The 16,415-nt window shown below is 46.5% G+C and overlaps 1 protein-coding gene across 1 annotated transcript in view; it reads right to left on the reverse strand.

Moving 5' to 3' along the window:
* Positions 1 to 14,107, reverse strand: part of kremen1 (kringle containing transmembrane protein 1) — a gene marked incomplete at its 3' end in the record, with an annotated part of 39,930 nt that extends 25,823 nt beyond the window's left edge. Inside the window, exon 1 of the mRNA XM_084468804.1 lies at positions 13,993 to 14,107. Coding sequence (XP_084324930.1) covers positions 13,993 to 14,071 — 79 coding nt within the window. The 5' untranslated portion in view covers positions 14,072 to 14,107. The remainder of the gene's footprint in view (positions 1 to 13,992) is intronic.
* Between the last annotated feature and the right edge of the window lie 2,308 nt (positions 14,108 to 16,415).

The raw sequence follows: 16,415 nt of genomic DNA on the forward strand, positions 1-16,415 counted from the left end.
AAACCATCATGGTAATTGTGTCAATGTCAATGAGTGGGAACAAGGGGACAGCCTGGCAATAATGCGGCCAAGTCGACAGTACCAGACCACACCAGAGAGGGCACTGCTTCCCCACATGGCCGCCAGAATCCAAATCCACATGAAACGAGCTGTCGGTCTACGAGTGGGAGGGACGGGGGCTACGGGGGAGCAGTATAGTTGGATCGGTTGGGGTGGGGGGGTGGGGGGTGAGGGGCAGATGAGTGGTTCAAAAGGCTGTCAGTCATGCTTTTATTATCACCAATCACTCCCAAGGAAGGAACGGTTTGAATCACATCGCCCGGACGTAATGTCATCATATTCTGGCACGTCTCCTCTCTCTCTACTTTGTCGCTGAGTAGCTCCCCTCTCGTTCTGCAAGGAGAAGACATTTGTTGCTCTTAAGCCTCCGTACTCCAGGGAGAGTCAATGAGAGTGCACGCCCGGGGAGAAAAGAAAAAAACATGTAATTCTCCACGAGTTGGAGAGAGGGAAGCCTCCCTAAGAATGACATCAACGGCGGTTAGCGTTTAACCAGCGCTGCTTTTCAATTACTCCAGCCGTTTGATGCTTTTGTCATCGCTCGTGGCCCCAGATAACTGGAGCCATAAACCCAGGTCCCATTCATTCCCTAAAATAGCTTAAACAAAAACCACCACTACTATGGCCTCTCGGGGCACAACCACGCCAACCTCCAAAGTAAAAGCCCCCTCCGGTCCAGCACCACGGTAGCCACAGACCTACCCTGCCAAAGCGACTGGCTTATAGACCCATAAAACAGAGCTGCATCTAATTCCCTGCAGCCCCTATTATCTAGGCCTGTAATGAAAATAGCCTAATGTAGCTCCAGAACCTCAAGCCAAATATGGGATCAACGCCACCGCCAAAAAAAATAAAGAAACTCTCTCCTGTCGGTGTTTGACGTTTTATTTCTTCCGGCAATTTAAAAGCACGAAAGGGTTTCTCTTGCCTCCAGTCACTTGACGGCCTCCCCTTTCAGTGTCTTGTCCTGATGCATGCGACGGACTATCTACCAGCCGACAGACCCAGCATCCACATTGTCTGTGTTTCCCCAGAGGAGGTGAAGGAACACCCTGATAAGATATGACAGCCAGGGGACAGTTATGTTTGGGCCGGTCGGACGGGGGCGAGGCGATTCTGAGCTCTAAGTAGTGGTTCAGCAGGTGAATAAATGAAAGACACCCAGGGGATTGAGTGCGGCAGCCAGGCTGGTGTCCCAATCTGTTACGACCCGACATGACCGGCACCGCTTCAAGACGGCCATCTTGCCCGGTGGAGCGGGGCCAACCGCTCTGCACATGATTAAGAGCTGCTTCACCTCCAACTCCGTCCTTGTCTCCTCTGCTTATCCACACACACACACACACACACACACACACACGCACGCACAAGAGCACACTTGCACACACAACCTCATACAAACACGTGTGTCAACACACAATCAACGCGCACACACACACACACACACACACACACACACACACACACACACACACAGTCCCACCTCTCCGTAAAGAGGCAGACAGGGTTATAGGGTTAAACAAATAGAGAGGGAAATCTCACACACATTCAGCACACGCCACTGAGCTCACGCTAAACCAACTCTGACACCGAGGTAAACACGACACACCGAACATGCAGGGTGGGAGGGAGCGGGCAGGGTGTGAGGGAGAGAGGGAGGGTGGGTGGGGTGGGTAGGGGGAGTCAGAAACACTATCCAACCAAGTAAACATACAGCAGAAGAAGACAAAGTGAGGACAAATGGAGGGATATTTTGTCGAAGAGAAAACAGAAAACGCGCATGTTTTACCTTGTTTTTGTTATCAAAAGTGCGACAAAAGAGACACGTAGCCTCACACTATTGTTAAGGGGCCGACACAACCCAGCCGGCCCGGGGAGCAACAGCAAACACAAACAACTCTGACGCCAGTGGCCCTGGGGACACCAGCACTGGGGGGGGGGCCATTCCATCACAGAGGCTCCCTGGTGCAGCTGCGCAACAGGCCTCAACACAATCACACAAACAACCAATGTGGGATTAAAGGAGCACTGGTGGTGGTGGTGGTGGTGGGGGGTTGGTGCTCCAATGTGCAACAGTCAACCCAGTTGGTGCCAGACCTGACAGCATGGGGCCTTTTGGCCCACAGTTTTCTATTTATTTGTTCCTCCAGTGTCTGAACAGGGTAAAATGATACCCGCACTCTGATGCTCCCTGACTCGGCGGCAAACCATGCATCAAGTCTAGTTATGGCTCCTCTCTCCCTCCCCACCCCCCACCTCCCCTCCCCCTCTTCCTCATAGCTACACACACCACCCACCCCCCCCCCCCCCCCACACACACACACACACACACACACACACACACACACACACACACACACACACACACACACACACACACACACACACACACACACACACACACACACACACACACACACACACACACACACACACGCACGAATATCTAGCGGCATGCACGCAACCACTGCACGGCCCCCGTCCGCCCCTGCACTTACAGTACGAAGGAAAGGGAGCAATCTGCATCCGTCGAGAAGCCCCAGTGTTTTAAAATAGATCCAATGTGGGTGCAAGAACAGAGGCACCCCCATTAACCCTGTAAATGCGCACGTGCACGCGCACGCACACGCATGCACGCGCGCACGTACAGAAGGCCCTTTGTACCACCGGTCATTCTCACCCACGACTCACTTTACTGTAATTGGTGTGTGGATGTGTGCCCAGTATGCACTAACCGTGCGTGCGTGCGTGCGTGCGTGCGTGTGTACCCTTCTGTGTTTTATAGCAGCACACATTCTATTGCGTGTGACTATCACCCTCTAATCTGTGGCCCTTAGAATAGTGTGGTCTCTGAAGGAGGAAGTTCCGTCTTCAGACAGAACCGACACAACACATCCAGTATGCAGGCTTCCCACCGAGGGCACAAACAACTCGGCGATGTTTATCGTTCACAGACGCGATTCATGGGAAGCTATTTAATGCGTAAGATATTCTGTCTCCATTTCACGTCTCCATTGTATATCTCCGAATGTTCAGTTCAATGTGTTTCCCCCCTCAAGGGAACACTCGGTGGAACAGACCATTTGAACGGCTCTTTAATTTCAGACGGTACACAAAAGGTAGACCAAAGAAACGCTCTCCGCGAGGGACTGGCCGTTCAGTTCTTTGTGAGCCGGTCCTTTGCCCTTGTTTTCCGTTTGGCTCAAAGTCAAAAGGTTGTCATTGTCTCAACTGAAACACAGCAACCATAACTGCCATCGGCGATGGCTGAAGATAAGAGTTTTTTTCAAACCTACAGACATGTTGATGACGATATGATTGCCGCTAGCGAATAATTGGTCAGAAGTCAGACTCAGAACTGCCATTACGCAATAGTAATAATTAATCATTTTATGACAGGCAATAAGATAATAACCCCCACCCATACCAGCATGTGTGTGTATGCTTTTTTTTTCCTTCCTTGAGTCTCCGGTGACAACCATCCAAACAAGTGTGGTGACACAGACCAGACACGGCCCCCCTGGCATTCCCTGTCAAACTGCGTTAAGCGAACATCAAAGCATCGGAGCCAACACACCTCAGAAAGATCTGAACCATGCAAAATATCCGAGAGAGACAGAGAGAGAGAGAGAGAGCAGGATGGGGCTGAGGGTCATTATGTTTGACACACCTGTTTTCTATCTTCCTGTTTGTGTTCAGGTTAGCTGGCATGTGAGGAATGTTAATTATATGGCATTTTGGTTCTGGCTAAAAGGACCGTCCGTCCGTGATGTTCCGGGTACATGTGCGCAGCGACCCAATCGTCCCCCGACAACACCAACACCATCCTCCCAACAGAAATGATTGAATGACTCTGTCTCTCTGTCTCTCTCTCTCCCGCTCTCTCTCTCCCTGGGGTCTTGCCTGATTATAGGGTCTTCAGAAGAAGAGTTGTGACAAAGGTAAGTAAAGGTCTGGGATGAGCGGTGGTCATGGATTGATATCCGTGTCACTGTCTTTAGTCATTTTTTCGTAAAGTAATAAGTAAATAGTTTCCAGATAAGTTATTTTCTTCGTCAATCCTGAATGTTATTAGATGGGCGTGTAGCCTTATTATGTGAGCCCTTTTATTATGATGAGTTAATTGTGTCAATTTAAGTTCATTCATTACATAATAATAATGTGATTGACTGTTATCAGACATTGACAGACTATATATCTGCTTGTCCCCTAGAGCACACTAATCATTTTACTCTTGTGGTTCAGCACATTATTTGCATAAAGATGTAGAAATACTACAAGACTGTGCCTGTTTACAGTTGGAAGGGGGGGTTGACTTTGTTTGGTTTGAGTGGATCCATGTGTCCTCAGTGGTATAGAAATGGTGTAGTAAATGGAAAGGGTCCTATATATGTTTCGTTGCATAAACAATGGTCATATTTTTCTGTTTTAGTATACAAATGCAGTACTTTGCAGTAACAGTTTTCCTTAATCGTGCTTTTCGGGTATGCAGTTTTGCTGTTATAGTTCATATCAGCCTCTGGAATCAGCAAATTATCAGTTCCAGATTTGGTTGATCATAACAAAACTTCTTTGGAAACATTAAAGGGAACCTATTAAACTGTTGTAATCCGAACCCCAGGGAATGGGTTGAACTGTTATCCAAGACATCTCCATGTTTTGTTTCCTTGTAGAATTTTAAATAGTTGTAAGGAGATACACAACTTGCTTGTACTTTCTGGCTTCATGATGAGAGAGTGTGTATCATCTTTGACTTTGGTCCAGGCCATACCCTAAAAGGTAAAATAAAAACCAAATAATATGTAGAGTCACATCGTTGGCGCTCCAATCGGTAATAGCTTTTTTGATGAGATATCGAATAGCTCAAAGTGCTTGCTGCCAACTTGGCTTAATTTCTTGAAAGGTCTAGCGCTAATGCTCTGAGCCACATGTGCGCATGAGTAATGTCACTGAAAAGGGCCGTCAATGTACTTTCCATCCGCCTCTCGTCCAGGGTGGACTAGACCATGACGAAGGGAATCAGACGTGGGGGATCTGGAGTGATCACAGGGAGCCGTAATGACTTCTTTTAACAGCAAAGCCGAACCAACGTTTTCTCCAGCAGTGCTTCAACAGGCCCCATGTGTGGATCACAAACATGCCTCCATCTGCATCCAATGAACGTGTAGCGTGCTTTGGTGAGAGGCAGGCATCGTAAGACAGAGGGCCACGGACGGTTTTGTTTGGTCTTTTCAAACTACAGATGGGAGGTACCTGCCCCGGTCCTTCAGCATTCCTGGGTGCGTTTAGGTTTCTTAAACTTTTAATCCAATTTCATGGCCGAGAAAAGACCTGTTTCTGTGGTTACACCGCAATTAGGACATTATAACTTCAACTCCTTCCACAGTAAATTCCCTTAATCCGATGCCCGGTTTGGCCACGGTTTGGATATCTGTCACAAAGATGCACGTTCAACCTGATGTTTAGATTGTGTTCATTGTGTTTTCTTGAGGGGGCGGAGGACTATAAAATGCTGAAAACTTCTTTCTATTGTTTCCCCTGATTGACCGGGTCAGCGAGGGAGCAGGGAACACATTACCACTGTATTAAATAACTAATTGTTGGGGGGATACACTGCATCAGAACTTAGTCCCTGGGACACAATAACAATGTCACAAAGGGCTGATAAAGAGAGGGGACCAAAGTGTTCCCTATTCAGACCCCATTTAAAACCCCTCCTAGTCTCCAGTTCCTCATCTTGTCTGTGAAAGCGATCCTTTTACACTGTGGTCCTGGGAAGAGCTGGGAAGAGCTCAGTGGTCCTGGGAACCAGATGGCTCTGGTAAAAGACAGGGAGGCATCCCACTGCCCTGCCTGGGACAAGGGATCCATTACTGGGAGTCCATTGACGGCCAGCAGATAGTGTTTCATGGCACCGGCCGAGTGTGACTGCTCCCCCTAACCCTTCATCACCATTCTATCACGGAGCCCGCATGGATGTCTTGTGGCTGTAGGGGCCGGTGCCATGTAGGCTGCTGCGGGCCCAGCCAGTTTGATTTGGCCTCAGGGATTCTGCATTCACCTACGGCACATGAGAGACAACCGACTCAGGGCCTCCCTGCGACTTAAGTTTCATGCCTTTTGAGTTCCAGGCCTCTTTCAAAGAGCATCGTGTTGCAGTGGGCTATCACTGGCTCCAGTGCTTCTCGGGACAATTGCTTGTTTGTGAGTATAGTTGTGCGGGCCGAGGCGTTTCCCTGCAGTACCTCATAAGTAGGATTTTCCTGAGCCATTGAGGAGAATATGGCTGTACAGTCGGTCCACTACATATTCATTTGAGCTACTTATTTAAGATTTGTGTGTGTCCCCTCGCATCCTGCTTGAATCACACATTTCCCATTGTTATGGCTTACAAATGTACAGCCCAAAGTCTCTCCATGCCGACTTGTACTCTCGGGCAGGTCCACTTAGTGGTCCACAGTGGTAGTGTACGCAGTCAAAGGGGACAATTTCCCTGCCCGGCCACAAACTGCTTATAGCCAAACACAAAAGCCCTTCGACACAGCATTTTGAGTGACTCTCTCTCGTTTTATTTTTATTATTTTAGAGGGGGTTGCCTTCCCTCTCTTCAGCATGAGAGCACTGACCTCAATGGCCAAGGACCAATCATAACTGGGATTATAAAAAGAAGCAGAGCCTGCCGGACAGGTCACAGTGGCTCTTCAGTATCCCACCGTTCGGTCGCTGGTTATGCTTCTCGCAAACTCAAAACAACCCGCCACAAAAATATATGGTTGCTTCGAATCTCAGCCACAGGAGGCTTCCGGAAAACATCTCACTCGTCAATGTTTCCAACATTTAACATTTGAATACAGGATACCCGCTTAATTCAAGTTAATAATACGTTAGGTTCTAATTAATACAGTTGTTGAAAAGCTAAACCAATGCATAGAAGACATTGGTATGAGGCTACCCAAGCGAAATGCATTTTGCATTTCAGAAGAGCCACTGAATTGCATTTGGATGGGGAGTGAGAGGTCAACATGGCTGCTGTTGTTATAATAAATACGCCTGAAGCCTAAAACATTTTGTTCCAACTCATTACAGTAACAATGCAAAACACAGATAGCAGGCTCCCCTCAGGGTGGATGCGGTTATTATAGAATTAAATTTCCTATGAATTAAATTGGGTTAAGATAATGAAGGCAATTGTTTGTGAGAGTTAATAGAATCTGGAAATGAACACAAGGGCCCTAAAGTCTGTTCCGGTTGATGGCCCCCAATTGCTGCAGAGCATACTGCCATGGCCGAGATTGTGTCGCTGGGCTACAACTAGAGTGGGTTTCCTGAAGCATAAGTTTAAAATTAAGGTGCAGGGAATACATGTCAAGCATAATAATATTATGCTAATGAGCATGTATTGAGAATTTAGAATTTTGCCTTCAGTTCCCCTACCCTGCTAGCGATTAGAACCAAGAAGGCCGCTAGGAGACTAAGGCCCATAGAAATACATAGGAATACATTGGACGTGACCACAGATTCTACAGGTCAACGACTCACATTGCCCTTTTGAAAAGTAAACACGTCTCAGCTCATTCAGAAAACACGCAAAAACCACAGTTTTGGCCAACCTATGGTCCAAGAACTGTGTCAGTTCTCCTCGACCCCTAAGTGTTGTTTATCCTCGTCATGCTTTGCGAATGGCCTTCTTGAAATCCGTTGTGCGGCCTTTTGAAAAACGCCAAAGAGGCAGTCATTTGACAGTGTAATTCCATGTAGTTTAACTGGGGTTGTCTTCAACGTTCAGGCACAAACTGACAAACCCAACCAGACAGCACAATGCTTAGGGACGTCGTCACATTATCTCACAAAAATCATGGTGATGTTTTACATAACCACCCCATATGACATGTTGGCTGCTGGCCGCCTGCACCCTACAACGCCACCACATGCCGCATGCCACTCGTTTATCTGGCAGGGGGTTGCTTTGCATTCTGGGACAACCAACTGCCAGGGCAGGTGCCTGATTTGCAAGACGTTATGGAGTAGAAAAAGAGGAAATGAGATGGATGTGAAAAGGAGGCAGAGAGAGATGGATATGAGAGAGAGAGAGAGAGAGAGAGAGAAAGAGAAAGAGAAAGGGCTTAAAGGTTCAACCCATAACAAAGGGATGACCCAGCAGCATCCTTGACAAGCCCTCAACACCTTGCCCCTTACCACGCAGTACCGTGCTCATATAGAAGAGCAGAACACAGGGAGCTAAAGAGAGCAGGCGGAAAGAGAGAGACACACAAAGAGACAGATAGAGACAGGTGCCTTGATCAAACACATTTAAGCCTCTGAAATCCTTTGAGGAACATGACAGGATGAAAATCAGAGTGGCACAGTAATAACCACTATTGTATTCATAATAAGCGGGTCTGTTTCTCCATCCCACTGGCTGGTGGTTTTCTGGGCGGTCCAAGAGCCTGGTGGGCATGGAGCGACTAGGGCGTCTCCCACAACATGACCTTCCTTCCTGGGGTGCCTCCCTGAGGTCAAAGGCAGTTACTGGACGGCCGAATGACGCAGAACCAATGGACGCGGACTAAAGGGACCTCTTCTCCTGTTACTGAGGGCCAGCCAAATACAACATTTTCTGTCGAAGCGAACAAGAGTATTCCTGAAAAGTTTGGCTCCGTCTTTGCAAGTCAGAACATGCACAGTGTGGGGAGCGCAGGAAGATGTTGAGGAGCGCATGAGTGTAATTTTGAGATTCTCCTGTATTTGGAGTTCATAACCATAGCTGTATGACTAGCTGTGTGAAGTGTATACAAGGTTGTCACGCTTACTTGAAAAGTGTGGTTCACCGGCATTCATGTTGAAAAGGTGCAGAAAGAGATGTTTGGCGTTAGGCCCATGTTTTTCACATTGCATTGGCCAAAACATATCTGGATGTGCTTGATTGCATACTGTAGGAAAGAAGAGCCAATCAGATATAGTCTAAGACTCCTCTTCTGTACCATTAGAATTTGAGAATCCCTCTTACATGACTGCTTTGAATTTGTTGTTGTGATGGTCACATGATGAGCAAGTTTCCATGATGATGACTTTTTGCACGTCTTTAACGACTGACAAAGAAAGAAGCTGAATGCCGACGGTTGACTCTTTACAGCAATCCACAAGAACATTGAGCAATCTTCAATAATGGCAAGACACTGTTACTTCTTCTGTACTTTTGGCCAGTTTGCCAAGTTTGACTATTCAGCCTAAATTAAAGTTGTTTCTCTTCCTGTTTGTGCATATGTGTCTGTGTCACACACACACACACACACACACACACACACACACACACACACACACACACACACACACACACACACACACACACACACACACACACACACACACACACACACACACACACACACACACACTAATTAGCTTAAATCGAAAGCTGGCAGGCCGTTTCTATAGCAGACAGTAGAAAACAGTTGTGTGTTTGCGGCCGGTCTATCAATTCAAAGACACACACGCTGTTAGTTGTTTTTTATTTGCGGGTCGGCGGCCATATGGCCGTAAAGTTTTGTTGCTGTGTGTGTTTTCGTTGTCATGCTGAAGTGAACCTTCTCTGGCATTCCATTATAGATTTATGAGCGCTCCATATGGGCCGGGGTGCGGGGGTAATTATACATGGGCACAGCACACAAGGGAGCCAGAAGGATGTGGCTCACTTTGTCTTCTAGGAAGACGGTCTGAAAGAGGTACGCTGGGCCCACACTGTTATGTTATGTTATTATAACCTTCGATTTATTACACACTTCTCACTTAGTTGAACATAAAAAAGCGCAAATAAATTGTGTGATACAACACTAAAGAGTCTGGGTTGTGTTAAAATGTCAGGCGTGGGGGAGCTACTCCAATGGGGGGGAGGGGGGGAGCGGCTTAGTGAAATGATGGAGCCTTCGGAGGCGGAGCTTGAGTGATGGGTGTTGAGGAGAGTGTTTAAGGTAGGCATGAGCATGGGGGTGTGTGTAATATGCATATGGTATAAGTCAGAGGAAACGTTGCGGGGTGTGCATTTAATGTATGTGCACACACAGACACACAAACACTGAGAAAATAAGCTCATCAGTGGAGGAACGTTTCACATCTTCCGTCATTGGAAAAACAGGAGTACTGCATGGCCCACATCTGACAGCCAGAGGCCTGTCCCTCCCCAGTCATCTCCCATTTGACCCCCCACCCTCCTCCCCCACGTCTCAAACCCCTTCCACAGGGAAGGGGGCTGATCCTTAGGTTTAAACTCTTGAACCTCTCTGCTCTGCTGACCAAGCTTCCACCGCTACCACCATCCCACCATCCCTCCTGCACACACATGCTTACGTCTCCACACACCACCACCACCACCACCACCACAAGACGGTCTGTCATTATCTTCCAAAGGCAGAAGAACAACCAGACCTCTCTCTCTCTCTCTCTCTCTCTCCCCCTCTCCCTCTCTCTAACCCCCCCAGAGGGTGATGGAGACCCTTCTTAAACAGCCCAGGCCTCAGTAGCTACTGTTGTAGGGGGGTGGGGGGTGGGGGGGTCGAGGGAGAGCTACAGATGTGAGAAGGTGTGGGAGAGTGTGAGGGCGGCAGTAGCCCCCGGCAACACTGGTCCTGGGTCATTGGCACGGGGTGGATGGCGATAAAAGGGGCAGGCACACACACACCCACACACACACATACACACATATACATGCATGCAGCCACAACCACGCACATGCATCGCAGGTCATCTATTCAAAGTCAATACAGGGTCATAGGAAATGCTGTTCAAGTCACTCTCTCTCACACACACACTACACTACAACAGTATACATTAATATAGTGTATATGAACTAAACATAAACACAATAGCCATTGTACAAAGGATATACTGTACATTGTGTACATATGTATATGTCGGATGCATTTGCACAGCTCAGTCCAACCAAAACATCCACACACGGGACAACAGAATGCGTGTTAGTGTTAATATTATTTTGCTGTCATTCAGAGATGGGAGGGATAACACAGAACATGGTAACTGTTGATACCCATCCATAACATCCACGCAGTCAGCAGGGCAGCCACACAACCGTGACAGAACAACACTACATAAGTACTATCATATTCCCCTCTCTGTCCCAACTTCTGTTCTCTGTTCTCACTCCAGCGGAATACTTTGACCCAAGCTTGTTTGGGCCTCGCATGGCTGCTGCCCTGCACAACACAAGGTTGCATGTGGGTTTGTGTGTGTATGTGTGTGGGTGTGCATGTGTATGTGTGTATGTGTGTATGAGTGTGTGAGAGTGTTTGTGTTAGCATGTCTGGGCGTATGTGTGTGTATTAGAGTTTGTGTGTGAGTGTGTTGATATAGGTTTAGGATTAGCATGTACGTGTGTAAGCGTGTGTGTGTGTGTGTGTGTGTGTGTGTGTGTGTAAGCACGCACGCGTGTGCGTGTGTGTGTGTGTGTGTGTGTGTGTGTGTGTGGTATACTTATATTTTACCATAGGTAATTAACCAAAAGCAATAGATCAGGTGATGCTGCCTTCACTGACCAGAAGGACACCATTATAATGCAGTGATCAAGTGCAATAGTTGATCATACAAGTGTTTCTAACCAATAATGAGCACCCCTCTGTACTTATATTACTAATAATATGACGGTTATACATTTCCATAAGGTGAGCTTGAGGTCAACTACTTGACCTCAGGCTTCAGGTATGCTAAACCATGAGGAGATCTCATGGTTAAACAAACATCTCCCTGAGGTACAAGCCATTTCATGCACATCTCCTGAGCAGACCAAGGAGAAGCGGCACAGAAGCTGCCAATCATGCGATACCCCGAACCCAAACACATCGGTTCAGGACCAGATGAACCTGATATTCCCCTCGTTTGGAAGGAAATCTGGAGACGTGCTTGTTGGTTGTTTCAGTCCAATACCCAGAGTGCATCTCATACACTTCTCCTTTCGCCGGAGCTACTGTGTGACTTATCAGCAGTGACTCACAAACCGCTGTCCAGCTTGACTGGACAGACAGGCCATGAATGGGCTTGTTCTCAGACTCCACAGAGGTTTTTCAGAGAAGCAAAAGGCGGTATGTATCAGATAAGGAGTGCCCCTGCGTAGGAATACAGAAAGGACAAGGGGCCGCACAGACTACAACGCCTCTCGTCAGCTCGGTGGAGCGATACTGAAGAAGCCCACTTGTCCACCGCAGCAGCAGCAGCAGACACATACAAAAAAAACGTCTCCAATAAGAAGGAGAAACGCTTGTTGCTTGGTCTGACTGTGGCCGTGGACTGTGGCGTGTGTTCTATAGGGAAGAGAGGCGGCCTCCACTATTATTACCCAGAGGCTACTCGTCTCAAAACACCTACCTGCCACAGCTATTTCCGCCGTCATGCATTCAGGTCAAAGATGTTTAAGTACACAGGTGCTCCTATGGTATGGGAGAGAAGAGGCCTTTGGTGCATATTGAAGTGTGCAGCTGTTGGCTGTGAGCCGACGTGCCCTTATAGACCCAGAGAGCCGAGGAAGATATTTTAAGTGAAAACACTCAAACATAACTGAGTTAGACACTTGATTACGGCAACGCTGACAGCATTAGGCAGAGGCGGTATCAGAGCATCTTTAGGGAAGCAGGTTTCTAAAAGTCACTATCAGCTCCTCTCTGCGTCTCAAACCATCGTCTGGTCTTGTCTGTGACAGAGCGGGATAGAGCCAGAGTGGATTCACATCACATACATCACTAACAGTTCATGCGATGTCCTCCGGAAACCTGAATTAACCCTTGAAATTAGTTTACCTGAGATCAAAGCTATTCATTGCTTCTATTTTAATCTTTTAGCAACCGACACCCTTGTTTCAGTTTGTCTTGTTGTTGTTTGTATCCTCATGAAGAGATGTTGTTCTTTTGATTTGGATTAAATTATTATTTTTATTTTATGACACTGTTGACTTAAAAGTCTGATCGTGAGCTTTGCCTTTCATTGCCCGCCAGCGAGCGGGGGAATGCCATAGCTTTAAATACTTTGTTAATACATAGGTACACATGGGAGTAGTTACACACTCGCCCAGATGGCCGACCCTCTCATTTGTAATCCAAGGCTATAATTAAGAGATAGAAAAAAATTAAAAAGGAAGCAAGAGGATTTGCCGTTTATATATGAAAAACAGCAGGAGAAGTGTGGTTTGTGTGGTGGTCATCATTATTAAATATTTAAACTCTAAAAGTTTTGGGGTTTTGGGGCTGGGGGGGGGGGGGGGGGGGGGGGGGGGGTTGGGGGGGCTGGAAAATACTGGGTACTACATGATTGAAGTTCTGGAGGCCAGTCAGATCATCTTTGTGTTATTTTGGATCGATTTCTACATCCAGTTTTTATATAGACATCATGGACGAAATTATTGGTAAATACAAGATACAGAGGATGATGGAGTGAACAAATGGGATATATCCTGTCGCCCCGTGTCATAATTCCCCGAATCGACCATTTGGCAGCTGAGTTGGGACTAGATTACAAAACAAATGTCCGCAAGGATTAAGAGCCCAAGTAATGTCATAATCCTAAATAATGCCTTGTAAATGTGTTATTGTAGGTAACATTACAATCACATAGATGCAACGAGCATGACAGTTCGTAGCCTACACACGGCATCTATAAGGAATCCCTGAAGAACATTCATGAAACAGCCTACTTTAAATCCGATATAAGTATAAGGAAATGTGGATGTCGCTCCGTCAGTCTTAAATGCTGTACTTTGAATAATAATAAAAGCACACGTTGAATGTCTCATTGAAGTTGCGAACAGAGAAAACCTGTCCCTGTTGGTTTCGCAGACGCGCAACTGGACAAGAGAGCGCAGCTGGGAACGAGAGAGCGATGCAATCTGCACAAAGTAGGAAAAATAAAAAGTAAGAAAAGTTCTGCAACACTCACCGGTTTCGAAGTGTCTCAACGCCGCCGAGGAAATAAACCCAGCGAGAAGAATGGCTGCAGTTATTGTGAAAGAATCCATCGCAAAACACTTAATAAAGACGAGATGAGAGCTGGATTTATGGGACGACTTGTTGTGCGATCGGTGCTGGATTCGGTCTCAGGTGAGCGGAGTCTCACGCACTGATGCGCTGTCTCGGTTTGTGGAGGTGCAACTCATTGGCCACTGGTTAAAAGTCCCCAAAGTTCAAGGCAGGTCCCTCTCCACTACACAACCACTACACACTGACATTAGGGAGAGATAGTATAGAGGAGGGATCCTATTTCCAACCATGTGACAGGAAATCGGGGCAATGGATTCAACCTGCAGCAGCTCGGCAACACGAGAGAGGAGGGGTGGGGACGCGAGTGAAACGTAGGAGCCCGCATCACAAAAAAAAAAAGAAAAAAAGTTTGGAGCTCGATAGGCTATATGAACTCCTAGAAAAATCTTTCATAAAAAAGTACATTATCACGTAACAAAAAAATCAAGATAAAGGGTAGGCCTATAGGGTTACCGTACAAAAAATACAGACCTCGTTGTTGATTTGATGGGTTTTCAAAGTCATGTTAATAGGGTGAGCCATGCGCCTACATGTTACTGCATCAAATCCCCGTAAGATATCAAGAAGACAATTACTTTCTACATAAATATAAGTATTATACATCCATACATCAGACCTTCATAATATGTATGTCTACTTATTTAGCTGAAAGGCCTAATCATCATCAAACAGGTGTTATTAATATTTCAGTGCATTCCAACGGCAACTAGGATGTTAAGCGCAAAACAGCGCCCTCGTGTGTTGTCATGGCGACTTCATAAATCACTTCACCGTACTAACCAAAGTCATTATGATCTCACCGGTCCAAACGACTTGTGTTTTGCAGAAAACTCATGGGTTTCTTTTAGAAGGGACACCCTGGAAAAGTAATCCGGCATGACGTGTGTGTGCCCTTTTCACAAATGTAACAGTGTAACTTCGTGGACACCCCCAGCTATAACTACATGCACTCCTCGGAAAAATTGGTATTCTCTGCAGCATAATAAATTGATTCCATTTTTAAACGGATGGTTAAAAAAAGGCACAAGTGGCCAGCACAGCAAATTACATATTATACACAGTATATATATATATATCAGCCTAGTTAATAGGCTTTGTGAAATTGTGTGTGTGTGTGTGTGTGTGTGTGTGTGTGTGTGTGTGTGTGTGTGTGTGTGTGTGTGTGTGTGTGTGTGTGTGTGTGTGTGTGTGTGTGTGTGTGTGTGTGTGTGTTCATTAATGCTGCCCGACTACATTCCTTGTGGTCTACTGGAGTTACTTTTATGCTTGTTGTCTTTGACATTTACCCCTTTTCACTTACACATTTGGCTTCAAGGCAGCTTGCATATTATATTACAGAAAACAGTTGTGGAACAAACTCTTTTCTTTTTGGTTTTAGAAGTGACTGTGCACATTTAACCTTGAAAGGGAGACTAGGTGGAGACATTGAAGATTGAACCCAGAACCTTTTGTTTGGCAACCCTTTATAGCCACTAATGGGACTTATTCACCTATCGCCCCTACTCAGCTAGCCTTTAGAACCAAGACGGAACCACGATGGCCACTAGGCGACTATGGCCCATGAATCCCCAAGCCCCCTAGATGTTTTCAGTTGTTTTTCGCCCCTATTGAGGGAGGTCTGGTGCCTGGAACACAACAACGAGTCGCAACTGATCTAAAATAAGACATGCCTCTACATCTCTGAGCTGCCTTCCCAATCAGCAGGCATGCATATTGTAATGACAATGAGTTCAGAATAGCAACGCATTGTGTGATTTGCTCCCACAAACTGCAAAGGCTACACACTACACTACTCTATTTTCTTCCGAATTTGTTGGATGAGATTAGGAAAAGTCAAAGTTTATGTAGTGCGTCAATGAATAGACATCTGAGTTGATAAGCAGGCCTGGCGATTGCCATAGGCGACCTAGGCGATCGCCTAGGGCGCCAAAATGTGTTGGGGGTGCCCACTAGTGGCACCCTTAATTCCGACTAATCATGGAATTAGAAGAAGAAGCAAAATGAAACATGTCTATTAAACATGAACACCCTAGGGCGCCCCCCCGGCAACAATTACGCAAGCCTGCAATTCCGTACCAGGAGGGGGGGCGCTCGGAGGGGGTCTCGCCTAGGGCGCAATTCAGTGTAGAACCGGCCCTGTTGATAGGATTGATAAATGAATGGTCGTTTGGCGTTGCGTAACTCTTGTACCGACAGGAAAGGAAATATCTTTTTAATGTGCTCTACAATCGGGACATCTTATCTTACATTTAGATTTGAAGTGCATTCAGGGAAGCGTTTCTAAATACGCTTTCTACGAATAAAAAAAGGCACTCAGGTATT

The sequence above is a fragment of the Micromesistius poutassou genome (assembly GCF_964030765.1).
Source record: "Micromesistius poutassou genome assembly, chromosome: 5".
NCBI lineage: Eukaryota > Metazoa > Chordata > Actinopteri > Gadiformes > Gadidae > Micromesistius > Micromesistius poutassou.